General features: G+C 48.0%; 1 protein-coding gene across 3 annotated transcripts in view; it reads right to left on the reverse strand.

Moving 5' to 3' along the window:
- IRAG1 (inositol 1,4,5-triphosphate receptor associated 1) overlaps positions 1-18,631 on the reverse strand; it is a 150,742-nt gene that overhangs the window by 49,026 nt on the left and 83,085 nt on the right. For all 3 annotated transcript variants that reach the window (XM_029061526.2, XM_029061523.2, XM_029061524.2), the window contains exons 5-9: positions 11,779-11,849; positions 10,059-10,232; positions 8,455-8,532; positions 5,828-5,877; positions 2,465-3,079 (exon numbers count right to left, since the gene is read on the reverse strand). In XM_029061526.2, coding sequence (XP_028917359.1) covers positions 2,465-3,079; positions 5,828-5,877; positions 8,455-8,532; positions 10,059-10,232; positions 11,779-11,849 — 988 coding nt within the window. The remainder of the gene's footprint in view (positions 1-2,464; positions 3,080-5,827; positions 5,878-8,454; positions 8,533-10,058; positions 10,233-11,778; positions 11,850-18,631) is intronic.

Raw genomic sequence — 18,631 nt, forward strand, 5'->3', positions numbered from 1 at the left:
GAGCTGGGATTTGAACTCATGAGCCCTGACTCCAAAGGCCGTGCTCTTTCCACTGCGCCACGCTGCTTTAAGGCACTCAATCAGCTCTCTCCCACCTAGCTTACCTCAGTGATCTCCTACTACAACTCAAACCACACACTCCGCTGCTCTAACACCCATCTACTTCCTGAACCCCCATCTTGTCTGTCTCAATACTGACCGCTGGCCCACGCCTGCCCTCAGGCCTGGAACTCCCTGCCCCTTCATACCCGACAGCCCACCGCCTGCAACACCTTCCAAAAATCACATCTCCTGCAAGAGATCTTCCCTGATTAAGCTTCATTTCCCCTACTTTCCTTCCCCTCTGCAGCCTCTTTGTTCTTGACTGTCTAAACCGTAAGCATTTTTATTCTCACTCCAGCTCCACAGCACTTACATACATATCCTTATTCTCCTATCTCCCCTGTCTATATTTTAATATCTATCTCCCCCTCTGGTCTGTAAGCTCCTTTTGGGCAAGGATGGCACCTCTATCGTATAGTTCTTCCCGAGTGCTTAGCACAATGTTCTACATACAGTAAGCACTCAGTTAACACCCCTGATTGATTTATCACAAGGGGGTCTGTCGATCAGGGCTTTTCAGCCACTTCCAGTTTCTCCCCTGTCTCTCCATCACGGGATCCCCCGCCTGGAGATGGGATGACAAAACGAAGAATCGCAGTCGGTTTTGAAAAGGGAAACATTTTCTACCTTTGAGGCCACAGTGGCAGTTCCTAACTAAAACCAAACATTTCACTCATTTCTGAATCAGAACCTTTACAAGGGTATGAAGCTGTTTTGTGTGTTTCTTCCTTTATCTAAAACAAACAGGTCGTTGGAGTAAGAAACCCAAGGTTAACAGTGAATCAGAGTGTTTCTGAGAATGACTTGGAGCAGATTCTAAATGGTATAAACAGCGCTTTTCCCCCCGTGGTTGCTCTACCTGTTACTGTTCCTGGAAACTCAAAAAACATCACCTGGGTTTTGTCTAGAAATTTCTAGACAAGGAAGTTCGCAGAATCACCTTTCAGATTCACTGATTAAATTATCCTCATTTTCCAAATGATCTTCTCAAGCGAAAACTAAACCAAAATTGAAAATGCATTCTATTTTTCCAAGTTTTTATTGTCGGGCTTTAAATTTATTCTATAAAATGACTTCCCCAGCCCCGCTAGGTCTCATTACATGGAAACAAAAGTGTCCATACATCTCACATAGGGATAGAAGGATCTCGCTTTTGGGGGATTCTGTCCCACCATCCATGAGGCCTAAGCTAGGTTCCTCGCAGGCTAAGACAGTAGGTATCACTGCGAGCTGCTACTAGAGAAACTGCGTGGCCTAATGGACAGAGCCCGGACTTGAGAGTCAGAAGGACCTGGGTTCTAATCCCAGCTCTTCTACTTATCAGCCGAGTGACCTTGGTCAAGTCGCTTACCTTCTCTGGGCCTCAGTTACCTCATGAGAAGAAGACTGTGAGTCCCATGAAGGACAAGGATTATGTCCAAACTGATTTGTTTGTCTCCACCCCAGTGCTTAGAACGGTGCCTTGGCACATAATAAGTACCTAACAAATGCTATTGTTATCATTATTATTAGCAGTAGTAGTATTAAGCCTCTCCTTAAGCAGTGGCACAAGCTATTGGTCACCACCACCACCATTATCACTGCAGCTGAATTGGTCCTTCCAGGCTTCGGCCTGGGGTTTCCAGTAATCAGAAACACGTCCCCCAGGTGTACTGGAAACTCCCAGAAGGCAGAGGTGGCCGGAGAGCAGTGGGCAGCAGTGATGTCGGTGGTGACGGAAAAAGAATAGTCCGGTCGTCTCCTTGCTGTCCCTCTCTCTGCCTTCTACCACTCTCCATTTTCCCCTTGATCCCTCTCTCCTGTGTCCCTTTTTCCTGCTTCTCTCTAGCTCTCTCTCCTCCCTGCTGGCTTTATACCCCACTGGGACCAGGCCTACGCTAACCAGATTTCTGGTCACCATGATAATAATAATAATAATAATAATAATAATAATGGTATTTGTTAAGCGCTTACTATGTGCAAAGCACTGTTCTAAGCACTGAGGGGATACAAAGTGATCAGGTTGTCCCAGTAGGGCTCACGGTCTTAGTCCCCATTTTACAGATGAAGTAACTGAGGCCCAGAGAAGTTAAGTGACTGGCCCAAAGTCACTCAGCTGACAAGTGGCGGAGCCGGGATTAGAACCCATGACCTCTGACTCTCAAGCCCGGGCTCTTTCCACTGAGCCACACCGCTTCTCTGTGGCAACGAAGCCCACTTCAGTTGAAGCTATCCCACAATGGCGCTTAAAGACTTTAGGCTTGGAAATTTGGGTAGTTTCTCACCCTCCACGGGATGAGCAGCAACTCACCCTGGCTCTGGTGAATGCCGCCCCGGGCCCAGTCTCACCCCCATACCGACCTGACTCAGGGTTCAAACCCACCTCTCGCAGCTTGGAGAGTTTTTGCATCCGAACCGGTTGAACTTGAATTTGAAAGTCCTTGAATCCCGGGGATCTCGGCAGCTTGTTGCTGGATTTAGGAGTTGGGGGCGAGCGTTTCTCCTCTTCGGAAGCCAGCGGCTTGGGCACGGCTTTTTCCCTCGTGTCCGGTTCTCCTGGTCCGCCATCCCAGGGCACGCCACGGAGCAGGGGGGGCCTCGGCGGCGTGGAGATTTTCAGGTCCACTTTAGGGGCGACCCTGGGGTCTGCCTGTTCTGGGCCTGAGCCTCTCCCTCGGCCGCTTAAGGGACCTGGGCCCGGCCCCTGAGGGGAGCTTCTCACGGGCAACTCACTTTCCTTTGGTTTCTTGAGCAACGGCTTCCCCAGCTCACTCTCCCCACCGCCCGGGGGGCTGTTCAGTGCCATCTTCCCACCGTTGCCTCCGGAAACGGAGCCCTCGGGTGGGTTCTCCGTGGGCTGGCGGGGATCAAAATTCTCCTTGTGTTCGGAGAGCGTCTCTTTGGACTTTTCCAAATTAAGGGGACGGGGAGACGACCTTCCCGGAGACACCTTCCTCTGATCATTCTGCTTCCGATCCGTCAGCCCTTTGCTGGCATTCTGCAAGGCAGGGATAGAGAGTGGATCAGCCTCTTCATCATTATCATCAACGACAGTGGTCGAGCAACTACTGCGATCCCAGCTCCACACTGTCGCTTAAGAAATGCTCCAGACGAGCTCTCAGGGAACTCACACTCTTATGGGGAAGACAGGTCCATGCATGGCGTGGCCTCGTGGAAAAACCATGGGCCTGGGAGTCAGAAGGATCTGGGTTCTAATCCCGGCCTTGTCACTCATCTGCTGTGTGACCTTACACAAGTCATTTAACTTCCCTGGGCCTCAGTTCCCCCATCTGGAAAATGGGGATTAAGACTGTGACCTGGTGTGGGACATGGACTGGGTCCAGCTTTATTATCCTATATCTCCCCCACGTCCAGCGCACTTAGTACAGTGCCTGGCACGTAGTTAAGCGCCTAACAAATACCATAATTATTATTAGTAATAGTAGTACAGTGCCTGTCACATAATAAGCGCTTAACAAATACCATTTTAAACAAAACACATAAGAGAAGGTGATTAGCGAGGAAAATTAAAGTACAAGTGGATAAATCAGTGAACAAACACACAAGAGGACGCATGATTATCAGAGTGGCTGAGGAGAGAGTGACCTCATCCTCCCTGTTCCTATTTCCAACTAACTGTATACAACCTTTCTCCACTGGAACCACCATGTTCCTCAGTTTCTCCAAATCAAGCCTCTGGTGAATCACTCAATAAATGGTATTTTATTGGGGGCTTACTGTGTGCAGAGCACTGTACCTGTAGGCGGGGATCATGTATTGAACTCTCCCAAGCATTTAGTACTATGTTCTGCACACAGTAAGTGCTCAATATTTACTATTTATTGAATGATTCACCAGAGGCTTGGTTTGGAGAAGCTGAGGAACATGGTGGGTCCACTGGAGAAAGGTTGTATACAGTTGGTTGGAAATAGGAACAGGGAGGATGAGATACTGTGAGGCGGAAAGGAGAAAGCTGGCACAATGAGAAAAGAGGGCAGTTTAGCTTTAAGGGGGGCAACTGACGGACAGCGTTGAGACCGATGGTCAGTTTTCAACCAGTGGTTTGATTTAGGCCAGGGACGATGGGGAGCCACTGGAAGATTTGAAGCAGTGTTACCTAGTAGAAAGAGCTTGGGCCTACGAATCAGAGGGCCTGGGTTCTAAACCCAGCTCCGCCACTCGCCTGCTACATGACTTTGGACGTCACTTAACTTCTCTGTTGCCTCAACTGTAAAATGGAGATTAAGGCTGTGAGCTCCGTGTGGGACAGGGACCTTGTCCAAACTGATGAACTGGTATCTACCCCAGTGCTTTTAACAGTTCTTGACACATAGTAAGTGCTTCACAAATACCATAAGAAAGGGAGAGTGACTAGACCATAAGCCCACTGTGGGCTGGGAATGTGTCTGTTATATTGTACTCTCCCAAGCACTTAGTACAGTGCTCTGCACACAATAGGTGCTCAGTAAATATGACTGATTGACTGCTATGCTCTGATCAGTGTTTGGGAAAGATGAAGAGGGGAAGGCTGGAGGCAGGGAGGCCATTCAGGAATCTGTTAATGGTCATTCAGACAGCAGGTGTCGGGGCCCGACCCAAGAGGTAAGACTGAAGAAGAGGAAGAGGTGGGCGGCTCCGCCCCACCCCGGGGGGAGCCATCTGGCTCTCAGCAACACCGCTGTCTCTGCTCTCTGTGCTGGGAATGGTCTGGCCCAGAAGGAGACAAGGTGTGGCTGGGTCAGCACTGGGCACAGTGCTAGGCCTTGAAAAACGAAGATGGCGATTTTGACTGGAATCTTAACACAAACTGCTCTAAGATACTTGAAGAGAACTCTGGACTTGAAGTCTCTTTTATTTTTCAGGAATCCCGTCGGTAAGAAACTCTGCTTGTTAATAAAGAATTAGAAGAGATATTCTCATAGAAGACCAGGAGGGAAAATGATAAGATGGGACTCCCCATAGTTTCTCACTTAGGCTTGTGAGAGAGAGTCGGTTTTCCCTGGGACTCGACCCCATCCAGTTTTCCCTGATCCCTTTGTGGATGCAACCAGGGGAGGGAGAGGAAACTCAGTGGGACCCTAAAGATGAAGAGGAAGACCCCACCCAGGTTGTTAACAGGGCCAGAGAATCAGATGGCCAGACAACTCCCGACAGTGTTCCGGACTGAATGTCAGTCAATCATATTTATTGAGCACTTCCTGTGGGCAGAGCACTGTACTAAGCCCTTGGAAGAGTACACTATCACAATAACAGACACATTCCCCTCCCACACTGAGCTTACAGTCTAGAGGGGAAGTAAAATGAAACCAGCTTCAACCCCTCCGAAGCTCTTCAATCCCCGGGAAAGGGCAACCGAATGGCAAGAACTCAAACAGAGGCCGACCGTGCTAGCCCTCCGTTCTCCGGACAGACCATTCAAGCCGAACAGACAGACGGACAGACTGACAGATTCACGGGTAGCCCGGTGGGAAGTGAGCTTAAATCCAACTCCTCGACTTTCTGCAAGCGAAACACCCGAAGTTCACAGTTTTGAAAAGTAAATGTTCTTTTCCTCAAAACCACTGTGGGTGATGGGATGTTTCTCAGAGGTGACGTAAGAGTCAGCGGGGGAAATTCTGCATGATTTAAGGTTCCAATTGGGCTGTCATCGCTAACCCAGAACTGGCTGGAGAGGCCCCAGCTCTGGACCTCCCCCTTCACTCAGCCCCCCGAGTGTCCGGGACTCTGTGATGAACTCCCCTTTTACCTGCAACGGAGCTGTGGGCCCGGAGGGCGGGACTGTGCCTGCCTCAGCTCCTAGAAGACAGAGAGACGGTGATAGAGGGATAGCAAGCATCATCTTACCCACTTCTGGAGAGTTCGATTTAGGGGCTGGTTTTAGGCTCTCTCCCAACTGCTTAGTTCAGTGCTCTGCACATAGTAAACACTTAATAAATACCATCGACTGATTGATTGATGGTCTTAACTCACAAACACACTAGCTCCCGAACAAGGCATTGCAACTGAAAACAGAAGCCTAAACACTCTAACGGGTGTTAATAGACCTAATAGACCTAATCAGAGACCCTGGGTACTAATCCCGGCTCGGTCACTTACCTGCTGTATGGCCCTGGGAGGGTCACTTAACTTCTCTAGGCCTCAGTTTCCTCATCCACAAAATGGGGCTGAAATGCCAGTACTCCCTCCCTCCAAGACTTTGAGGCTCATGAAGGACAGAGACTGCGTCTGACCTCCTTAGCTTGTGTCTACGTCAGTGTTCGGTACAGTGCTTGAGACATAGTAAGGGCTTAACAGATACTGCTGTTACAGTTATTATTTTTCGCATCATCATTATTATTGATGTTGTTGTTGTTCTTATTATTTGCTCCAGAATGCAAGAGAAATTTACTCGGGGGATTTTGCTCACTAACACTCTACCCTGAATAAAGTCTGATCCTGGAATTTTCACTCTAAAAAAAAATAATCGTAAAATCAAAATTCCTAGATACTAAAGCAAAATACTTCCCAAATAAAGTCTAAAACCTTTTATAGTGAAATCCTTTATAACAAAAACTTCCATTTAAGGAAGTTCCCCTTTGGGCTTAACAACCTATGGTGTAACTTAATATACTTTGTAAAAACTTCAGCCTAAAGAGCTCCCTTATAACCAAGTACTCTACTACAAGGGACCCTTCGCTTTTGTTATATAGCCACCTTTCTGTGAAACACCGCTAATTTTCCTTAACGAACCTGCAGCTGGAGACTAGTAGCTTTCCCCAAGGACACTGGAATGGTCTTAGTTAAGGTAGCTGGGGCCTCATATCATCATCAGTTGCATTTATTGAGCTCTTACTGCATGCGGAACATTGTACTAAGCGCTCGAGAGAGTACAATACAGGTGAGCTGGTTGAGAAGCAGCGTGGCTTAGTGGAAAGAACCCGGGTTTGGGAGTCAGGGGACATGGGTTCTAATCCCGACTCCGCCACTATTCTGCTGTGTAACCTTGGGTGAGCCAGTTAATACCAACATTATTATCACCACAAATACCAACATTATTAATATTATTACTTAACTTCTCCAAGCTTCAGTTATCTCATCTGCAAAATAGGGATTGAGACTGTGAGCCCCATGTACCTTTTATCTACCCCAGCACTTGGTGCTTGGCACATAGTAAGCACTTAACAAATGCCATGATAATAATAATAATTATTATTAGGGACATTCCCTGCCCACAAGGACCTTGCAATCTGGAGCAGGAGACTGCTAAACTAGGCACGACAGTTATAAGACTGAAAGGGTCTTCAAAAGGCCCAAAACGAGTAAGTGGTCCTTAGACCCTGAGTAGCTGGGGACCCTCCCCCACCATTTCTCCTCGATTCCCCACATCTGAGGGCTTTCTTTCCTTTCCACTCCCCACCCATCCAGGTTGATTGGTAGGGAGGGGGAGCGGAAGGGTTTGGCAGTAGCTCCCTGCCTTAGTGTCACCGATACTCTCCTTTGGTGACAGAGTTTCTCCAGGTTGTTCCTGCTATTACTGCCATCCTGTTGTCACCTGCTGTCACCTTGTTGTCACCCCACTGCTAAGCCACATCTTATCCCAATTGCCGCACAGCCAAGTGCTATGTTAAGAGAAGCAGCGTGGCTCGGTGGCCAGAGCCCGGGCTTGGGAGTCAGAGGTCGTGGGTTCTAATCCCAGTCCCGCCATCTGTCAACTGGGTGACTTTGGGCAAGTCACTTAACTTCTCTGTGCCTCAGTTACCTCTTCTGGAAAATGGGGATGACGACTGTGATCCCCACATGGGACAACCTGATCACCTTGTATCGCCCCCCCCCCCAGTGCTTAGAACACACAGTAAGCACTTAAATACCATCATTATTATTACCGTCACTGCAGCGGCTCCCACAACCACAACCATGGTTTCTGGCCACCTCGGCACAGTGGAATCACTGTGGGGCGGGGATTCAGGGTGGGGTCAATGGGTGGGATCAGAGGGTGGGATGAGGTAATGGGTGGGATGGAGGGCTGGGGCTAAGGGAGTGATGGATGGGGCACATCTCCTCCAGGAAGCCTTCCTTGACCAAACCCTCCTGTCCTCTTCTCCCACTCCCTTCTACGCCGCTCTTACTTCTTCATTCATCCTTCCTCCCATCCTCACAGCACATATGTACATATCTGTATAGATCTGTAATTTATTTATCTATTTATTTACTTATATTACTGCCTATCTCCCTCTCTAGACTAAGCTCACTGTGGGCAGGAATGTGTCTGTTTATTGTTGCATTGTACTCTCCCAAGTGCTTAGTACAGGGCTTTGCGCACGGTAAGCCCTCAGTAAACACGACTGAAGGAATGGATGAAAGGGGTGGGGAGGCCCTGGGCCTGCAGAGACTTACCGGGCTGCGGTGAGAGCGTCAGGGAGCTGCTCCGCGAGGGTGCGGGAGAGGCTTTAGGGCTTGGATTGGGAGACGCAGCTGAAAGAAAAAACACCAGGGAGGGGGATGGATGGGGCAGCCTTCCGGCTCAGGTGCTGAACCCGTCTGGGGGAAACACTCCCGCCACCCGCCACCTTCCTGACTCTCCTCCTCCTGCTTCCGCCTGCATACTTTGAAATTTGCACCAGGCAGAGGGTACCAGGTTCCCACATGTGTAAACTGAAACGAAAATGCAACCCCTTCACATCTCCTCCAGAAAGCCTTCCCAGACTAAGCTTTCATCCCCATTTCCTATTTTCCCTCCCCACTCTTTTTTTTAAAATGGTATTTCTTAAGCACTTACTATGTGCCAGGCACTGTACTGAGCACTGGGCTAGATACAACCTAATCAGGTTGGACACGGTCCAGGTCCCACGTGGAGCTCACGGTCTTAATCTCCATTTTAGGGATGAGGTAACTGAGGCACAGAAAACTGAGGCACTGCCTCTCCTATGCACTTAATCCCTCCCACTAAGCATTTAGCTACACCATACTCTTTCCTCATGCCTATCTCCACAGCACTTACGTACCCTCAGACTCGGTTTCTTCCCTTACCTGGAATGCATTTTAATATCTTTCTCCCCCATTAGACTGTCAACTCCTGCGGGCACAATTTTGCCTACCAAATGTACTGTACTCTCCCAAGCGCTTAGTACAGCACTCTGCATCCATCAATGGTATTGAATGAGCGCTTACTGTATGCAGAGCACTTTCCTAAGTGCTTGGGAAAGCAGCCTGACGTAGTCAGAAGGTCAGGGGTTCTAACCTCGGCTCTGCCACTTGTCTGCTGTGTGGCCTAGGACAAGTCACTTAACTTCTCTGGGCCTCAGTTGCCTCACCTGTAAAATGGGGATTGAGACTCTGAACCCCACACGGGACAGGGACTCTATCCAACCTGATTTGCTTGTATCCACTCCAGAGCTTAATACAGTGCCTGGCACATAGTAAGCACTTTACAAATACCGTTATTATTGTTGTTATTATTAAAAGAAAACCGAGTTGATAGAAACATTCCCTGTCCATAAGGAGCTTACAAACTAGAGTTCTAACACCAATAAGCATCCGATAAATCCCACTGATTAATTGATTGATTGATTGAGTGCAGCAACCCAATAGAGCACTAGGAGAGCCAAACATTCCCAAAACCCCACTGGCCTCGTAAAGGCCACACCTGAATTCTTCCCAGACACCCTCACCTCTGAGTTTCCATAATAACATTGGTGTTTGTTAAGCACGGCGCTATGGGCCAAGCACTCCGCTAATCACTGGAGCCAACCTGCTGTGCGACCTCAGGCCAGGTCCCTCGACCTCTCTGGGCCTTCCTTTCATTCGGTCATATTTACTGAGCACTTACCGTGTCCAGAACATTCACTAAGCACTTGGGAGAGTACGATACAGCCATAAACAGGCACATTCCCTGCCCGCAACGGGCTTACGGTCTAGAATCTACATTTCTGGGCAAATAGTAAGGGCTTAACAAATACCACGATCAATCTGGTCCCCTCCCTTCTCTCCCACGCCACTACCTGAGGGGGAGTCGGAGAGGCTGCTTCTCGATTTCCTCCCCCTCCGCTTCAGGAACCTCTCGCTCGCCTTCTTCGCCTCTTCCAGCAGCTGGAGGTTCCTCTTCTTATCCTCCTCGGAGATCTTCACGTCCGGCAGCTGATCGTGCACCAGGTCGATGATGCGGCCCGCCTTATCTGAGGGGGTCAACAGAAAGGGACAGGGGTAGCGGCAGGCTCCGGGAGGGTGCGGAGCCCGAGCGTTTGACATCTCAAAGCCTTTCTCCATGTTCCCTCCCGGCCCCTCTATGCCTGGTGTTCCCAAAAGTGGAGCGGGAAAGGAAGATTCAATTATCATCATCATCATCATAATAGTATTTGTGAAGCGCTTAGTATGTACCAGTCACTGGACTAAGGAAAATCAAAGCTAAGTGGGTCGGTCACAGTCCCTGTCTCACAGAGAGCTCACGGTCTCAATCCCCATTTTACAGATGAGGTACCTGAGGCACAGAGAAGTGAAAAAGCTTGCCCAAAGTCACACAGCAGACAAATGGCGGAGCTGGGAGTAGAACCCATGACCTTCCGACTCCCAAGCCCGAGCTCTGTCCACTACGCCATGCTGCTTCCCCTACACCAGGCTGCTGCATAATTTCCTCTGTCCTGGCTCCGCCGCTTGTCTGTTGTGTAACCTTGGGCAAGCTGCTTTACTTCTCTGTGCCTCAGTTTCCTGCATAATGACATCACTACCATAGAATGAAATCACACAGCCCTTTTTTCCTATTCTGTCATGTGTCCTAATTCTAGTCTCTCTTTTTCAACCCTGTAAGCTCATTGTAGGCAGGAATGTGTTTATTCGCACTTAACGAATATCACAATAAATAATAATAATAATAATGATGTTTGTCAAGCACTTACTATGTTCAAAGCACTGTTCTAAGTGCTGGGGGGGATACAAGGTGATCAGGTTGTCCCATGTGAGGCTCACAGTTTTAATCCCCATTTTACAGATGAGGTAACTGAGGCACAGAGAAGTTAAGTCACTTGCCCAAAGTCACACAGCTGGGAAGCAGTGGAGCCAGGATTAGAACCCATGACCTCAGACTCCCAAGCCCAGGTTCTTTCAACTGAGCCACACCGCTTCTATTATTATTATTATTATTACAATTATAATTATTATTATTACTATGAACTGCTCCCTTTGACAGTGCTTGTGGGAGCCTCTCTCCAGAAGGAGGAGGAGGAGAGGACCCACCTCCCCTTTTGCTAGCCCGACTTTTTGATCCCCTCTCAGAGCGCAGAATAGCCCCAGATAGAGAGAAGCGGCATGGAGTAGCGGATAGAGCAAGGAGTCAGAAGATCATTGATGCTATGATTAATAATGCTATTATTATTATTTAATAATAATAAATAATTGCATATTATTTAATAATAATAATCCCGGTTCCACCACTTGTCCGTTGTGTGACCTTGGGCGGGTCACTTCACTTCTCTGTGACTCGGTTGCCTCATCTGTAAAGTGGGGATTGAGACTGTGAATCCTACGTGGGTCAGGGATTGTGTCCAATCTGATTTGCTTGGATCCACCCCAGTATTTAGTACAGTGTCTGGCACACAGTAGACATTTCACACATACCAAAATTATTAATAATGATAGGTATAATACCTACTGTTATTATGTATAATAATATATAACATATATTATTATAATTATTAAAAAGTTCAGGCCAGCCTACCCCCCACTGACCAATAGAAGTCGGAGAAGCCACGGACGTCCTCAGGTGCCGATGGGAAAGCCTCCGGTGGGGACTATGAACCCTGGAAAAGAAAACGAAGGCAGTAAATTGGGAAGGAAGCGGGAACACCGGTGCCCTTCTCGTTCACATTGGTTAGTAAGGAGAACGGATGACCACGGACAGAAAAGCAAGTGCAAACCCCTTCAGCCCACTGGCTCTGGCGCATCCAAAAAAAATCCCATCATCGACGTAGGATCATTAAGACTTCCAAGTGGACATCCAAAAAAAAAATAAATTCCAAAAACATGGTGTGGTATTCAAAATGGTCAGGCCTGGCATCGCCAGGGTCAGTGCCCTCAAACAGAAAGGTGAAGGAGAGCCGGCAGATTTAACCTTGCACACATTCTGCTCCCCTGGGGAAGCTTCCTTTGGCCCAGATGAGCGTGAGGTGGCTGGAATTCCACCTCCAGGGAACCAACCAATTATTCCTATTGTTAATAAGAATAATAATAAAGGAGTAAACCAGGGCAGAACTGTCGTCCCAGGCTCTTTAGCGGTTTGAGACATGCTGAGTTCTAGCTACAAATCAGTTAACGGACTCTTCAAAGCCTTACTGAAGGCACATCTCCTCCAGAAGGCCTTCCCTGACTAAGCCCCCTTTTCCTCTTCTCCCACTCCCTTCTGAGTTTCCCCGACTTGCTCCCTTTTTTTACCCCCCTTCCAGCCCTACAGCACTTATGTACATATCTGTCACTTATTTATTTGTATTCATATCTGTCTCCCCACCTCTAGACTGTAAGCTTCTTGTGGGCAGGGAATGTGCTTGTTTATTGTTATATTTTGCTCTCCCAAGCGCTTAGTATAGCGCTCTGCACACAGGAAGCGCTCAATAAGTACGATTGACTGAATGAACGAATAAATGACAGACCTTCCACCCAAGTGAGGTGCTGTTAGTAGCATCCTCGCTGCCCCTAAGGTTCAGAAAGCGGGCACTCGGCTCACTCTTCTGAAGAACCTGCCTCGGCAACACTCCCCGACTCACCCTCGCTCGTTCACCTTGAGGAGAGCTGTGTTTTGGCTCAGGTTGGGCCGCCAGCCCTCCCGACTGGGCAAGCGTGGCCACAGTCCAGGGAATTGCTGGCCCAAGGAGGCCGAGGCGGATACCGCAGCCCCAGATGCCATAGATCAATCAATCAATCATATCTGTTAACCGCTTGCTGTGGAAAGAGCACTGTACTAAGCGTTGGAGAGAGTACACACACTCTCTGAGAGAGAGGGATGTAGCGTAGCCAAGTGGAAAAAGCACGGGTCTCAGAGTCAGAGAATGGAGCTTCTAATCCTGACCCCCCCAGTTTACCTGCTGTGGGACCTTAAGGAAGTCACTTAACTTCTCTGTGCCTCAGTTTCCTCATTTGCAAAATGGCGATTCATCACCTGTTCTTCCTACTTTGACGGTGAGCCCCAATGGGACCCGATTAATTTTGTATCTACCCCTGCGTTTATTACAGTGTTCGCCATATAAGTGCTTAGCAAATAGTATAATTAGTATTATTATCAGCAGCAGCATTATTAGTCAATCGCATTTGTTGAGCACATACTGTGTTCAGAGCACTGTACTAAGTGTTTGGGAGAGTACAATTGTCAGTATAAAAGACACATCCCCTGCCCAAAATGAGTTTACGGTCTTGAGGGGGAGTCAGGCATTAATATAAATATTACTATTATTATTATTAAATACAATAAAGTAGGTGGACATAATCCCTCCTGGAAATTACAATCCCTTAGGGGATTTTTGCTTTGTTTTGTTTTTTAATGGTATTTGTTTAGTGCTTACTCTATGCCAGGCACTTTACTAAGCGCTGGGGTAGATACAAGTTAATCAGGTTGGACACCATCCCTGTCCCACGTGGGGCTCACAGTCTTAATCCCCATTTTCCAGATGAGGTAACTGAGGCCCAGAGAAGTGAAGTGACTTGCCCGAGGTTACCCAGCAATCAAGTGGCAGAGCTAGGATTAGAACCCAGGTCCTTCTGGCTCCTATGCCTGTGTTCTGTCCTGTAGCACTTGTCTGCTGCGTGACCTTGGGCAAGTCACATCATTTCTCTGGGCCTCAGTTACCTCATCTGTAAATGGAAATTGAGACTATGAACTCCACCTGGGACAGGCACCATTTCCAACTCAATTTGCTTATATCCTCTCCAGCGCTTAGTACAGTGGCTGGCACATAGTAAGTGCTTAACAAATACAGTCATCATCATTAGCAATGTTGCTCCTCAGTGAAATGGTAGCAATCCCAAGGCAGACCCCCGCCACTGCCCTCTCTTTCTGCCCCGGCCCAAAATCTTCCTAGGGAGCCTGACTTCTTAGCCCAATCCTCAAAATTGGATCCCATTTAATGCCAGGAGGCTGGGCAAGCCCCAAGGATCCCGAATGCCCAAAGCCACAAGACCCAGCGATCCCTTCTCCTCCATCCCCAATTGGCAGCAAACATGAGCAATGGAGTCACAATTCCCAGGCTTCCTCTAGATTCTAAACCCATGGCGGGAGGGAACTACGTCTGTTATAAAAATAAATATAGTAATAACTGTGGTATTTGTTGAGCGCTTACTATGTGCCAGGCACCGTAGTAAGTGCTGGGGTGGATACGAGCAAATCGGGTTGGACCCAGTCGCTGTCCCACATGAGGCTCACAGTCTCAATCCCCATTTTACAGATGAGGGAACCGAGGCCCAGAGAAGTGAAGTGACCTGCCCAAGGTCACACAGCAGACAAGTGGCGGAGCCGGGATTAGGACTCATGACCTTCTGACTCCCAGGCCCGCGCTCTATCCACTAGGCCATGCTGCTTCTAAAGAGCTCCAAAGAAGCTCTAACCTACCAGGCTGCAATATGCTCAAGTCCAGGGCCTTACTGACTCCAAAAGCAAACTAAACACTCTTCCCCATTCACCTGCTGGATGTTTTCACAATTTTTTTTCATGGTACTTATTAAGCGCTTAATCTATGCCCAGTACTGTACTGGGGTAGATACAAACAGTGTGGAAACAGTCCCTTTTCCATATGGGGTTCAAAGTATCAACCCCCATTTATGTATGAGGTAACTGAGGAACAGAGAAGTGAAGTGACTTACCCAAGGTCACACAGCAGACAAGTGGCAGAGGTGGGATTAGAACCTGGGTCCTTCTTACTCCCAGGCCTGGGCTCCAGCCACTAGGTCATGCTGAAGATTTAAACATCTTCAGGGACACAGTTCAATCAATCAATCGACGGCATTTATTGAGCGCTTACTGTGTGCAGACCACTGTACCAGGCGCTTGGGAGAGTACAATATAACAGAGTTAGGAGACACATTGTGCTGGGTTGATAAAAAATGGTGGTCTCTAGACAGGGAACAGGATAAAGGGAGGTGGCTTCAACAGAGGGCCAAGTGACTCCGTTATGAAAAATTAAGAAGTCTCTGAAGGTGTGTCGAATGCAAAATGACTGCAGGACGTTCATCATAGAACGAGGCAAAACTCCCTTCGGTCAAAAACAAGGGACTATAAACCTTATTACTATTACTATGGTATTTGTTAAGCGCTTACTATGTGCCAAGCACTGTTCTAAGCGCTGGGGTAGATACAAGAGCACTGTACTGCCGCTTCCTTTTTAAATTAGTCATTTCCTCCTGAGTAAAAATTTTCACCATGTTTCTTGCTAAAAATAGGAGCCAACTCTTGGAATACTCTTGCGCTTCCAAAATAATTATGGTATTTGTTAAGCGCTTACTATGTGCCGAGCACTGTTCTAAGCGCTGGATACAAGGTAATCAGGTTGTCCCACGTGGCGCTCACAGTCTCAATCCCCATTTTACAGATGAGGTCACTGAGGCACAGAGAAGTTCATCTATTCAGTCAATAGTATTTATTGAGTGCTTACGATGTGCAGAGTTAAGTGGCTTGCCCAAGGTAAGAGGTGGTTCAGTGGAAAGAGCCCGGGCTTGGGAGTTAGAGGTCATGGATTCGAATCCCTGCTCTGCCACTTGCCAGCTGTGCGACTGTGGGCAAGTCACTTCACTTCTCTGTGCCTCAGATACCTCATCTGTAAAATGGGGATTGAGACTGTGAGCCTCACAAGGGACAACCTGATGACCCTATATCTACCCCAGCGCTTAGAACAGTGCTCTGCACATAGTAAGCGCTTAACAAATTCAAACATTATTACAACAGTTACAAGAGGCGGAGCTGGGATTATAGAGGCCTTCCCAGACTGAGCTTCCCCTTTTCCCTCTGCTTCCTCTGCTCCCTTTCTGCTCCCCCTCCGCCCTCTGCTCCCTCCCCCCTTCTCCCCTTCACCTCCCCTCAGCTAAGCTCCCTTTCCCCCTTTTCCCTCTGTTCCTTCCCCTCTCCTCAGCACTGTGCTCATTTGTATATATTTTTATTACCCTATTTATTTTGTTAATGAGGTGTACATCCCCTTGATTCTATTTATCGTGATTAGGTTGTCTTGTTTTTCTCCGTCTCTCTCCTCCGATTAGACTGTAAGCCCGTCAGTGGGCAGGGACTGTCTCTATCTGTTGCCAAATTGTCCATTCCAAGCGCTTGGTACAGTGCTCTGCACATAGTAAGTGCTCAAGAAATACTATTGAACGAATGAATGAATGAACCCATGTTCTCTGTCTCCCAAGGCCGCGCTCTTTCCACTAAGCCATGCTGCTTCTCGTACAGTGTGACAATAGAAGAGACGCATTCGACGCATTCCCTTCCCACATCCAGGGATCCGAAATACCAGGCACTGTGGGACACCCACACACCGGCTCCCGGAGTTTGGGTCTCCCCTGGGGCTTGACCAAGAAGCGGATCAGTCAATCAGTCAATAGTATTTACTATACTCCGTCCGAAGCCCTAACTGGATTGGAGCCTTGATTTTTAGTACGGTGCCTGGCACATACTAAGCGCTTAACAAATACCATAATTATTTTGGAAGCTCAAGAGAATTCCAAGAGTTGGCTCCTTTTCTTAACAAGAAACACAGTGAGAATTGTTACTCAGGTGGAAATGACTAATTTAAAAAGGGAAGGGGTATGTGGATATGAGGAAGGATATAAAGAAGGGAAGCTGCGTGGCTCAGTGGAAAGAGCACGGGCTTGGGAGTCAGAGGTCATGGGTTCTAATCCCAGCTCCGCCACTTGTCAGCTGGGTGACCTTGGGCAAGTCACTTAACTTCTCTGTGCTTCAGTTCCCTCATCTGTAAAATGGGGATGAAGACTGTGAGCCCCACATGGGACAACCCTGATTACTTTGTACACCCCAGTGCTTAGAACAGTGCTTGGCACATAGTAAGCGCTTAATAAATACCAACATTAAGTCACTTAACTTCTCTGTGCCTCAGTTACCTCATCTGTAAAATGCAGATTCAGACTGTGAGCCCCACGAGGGACAACCTGATTACTCTGTATCTACCCCAGCGCTTAGAACAGTGTTTGGCACATAGTAAGCGCTTAACAAATACCAACATGATATAAAGATATAAGGGAAGCTGCAGTACAGTGCTCTGCACACAGTAAGTGCTCAGTAAATATGAATGAAAGAATGGCTGGAGTTTGTGGTCTCCCTGTTGTGGACTGGGAATGTGTCTGTTAGGAATGTGTCTGTTACTTTGTTCTATTGTACTCTCCCAAGAGCTTAGTACAGTGCTCTGCACACAGTAAGCGCTCAATAAATACAATTGACAGATTGGCTCGTCTGTTTCTTGTTGGACTCTCAGAGGAGACTAGAATTCCAGGAGCTACTGTTTGGGTGTCCAACAGTGACTGGAGTTTCTGATTTCTCGTTGTGGGCAGAGAATGCATCTCTTATATCGTTACATTGGATGAAAAGCAGCATGGCATAATGGATAGAGCTCGGGCCTGGGAGTCAGAAGGTTATGGATTCTAATCCCAGCTCTGCTACTCGCCTGCTATGCGGCCTTAAGCAAGTCATTTCACTTCTCTGTGCCTCAGTGACCTCATCTGTGAAATGGGGATTGAGACTGTGAGCCCCAAGTGAGACAGGGACTGTGTCCAACCTGATTTGTTTGTATCCACCCCAGTGCTCAATACAGTGCCTGGTACATAGTAAGTGCTTAGCAAATACCACAATTATTATTATTCTTACTGCTCTCCCAAAAGCCTTACTGCTCCAAGAGGCCTTCCCAGACTAAGCTCCATTTTTCCTCATCTCCCACTCCCTTCCATGTCATCCTGACTTACTCCCTTTGCTTTTCCCCCGCCCCGGCCCCAAAGCACTTATGCACATATCTGTCATTTGATTTATTCCTTTGCTCTTCCCCCTCCCATCCCCAAAGCACTTATGTTTGTATCTGTAATTTAATTTATTTGTATTGATGTCTGTCTCCTCTCCTCAAGACCGTAAGCTCATTGTGGGCAGGGAATGTCACCGTTTATTGCTTTATTGCACTTTCCCAAGCGCTTAGTCCAGTGCTCTGCACACAGTAAGCGCTCGATAAATACAAATGGATGAATGAATGCAGTGCTCTGCACACAGTAAGTGCTCAATAACTGGCTGACTGACTGGTCTGTTTCCCGCTGGAATCTCGGAGACCAGAACTCCAGGAGCCAGTGTTGGGATGGCAGATGCTGAGTGGGGTTTCCGGGCCGATTTGCTCCTGCCATTGGCGCTGCACCATTGGCCAGGATCCCTGGTGTCCTGGCTGTCTCTGCATCTCAGCGGGAAGAGGAACGGCAGTGACACTAAATCACTATTACACTATCCTACCTATTACACTCTCCTACTATAACCCAGCCCGCACGCTTCGCTCCTCTAATGCCAACCTTCTCATTGTACCTCCCTCTCATCTATCTCACTGCCAACCGCTCACCCAACTTC

This window comes from Ornithorhynchus anatinus, chromosome 3 (genome assembly GCF_004115215.2).
Source record: "Ornithorhynchus anatinus isolate Pmale09 chromosome 3, mOrnAna1.pri.v4, whole genome shotgun sequence".
Taxonomy (NCBI): Eukaryota; Metazoa; Chordata; class Mammalia; order Monotremata; family Ornithorhynchidae; genus Ornithorhynchus; species Ornithorhynchus anatinus.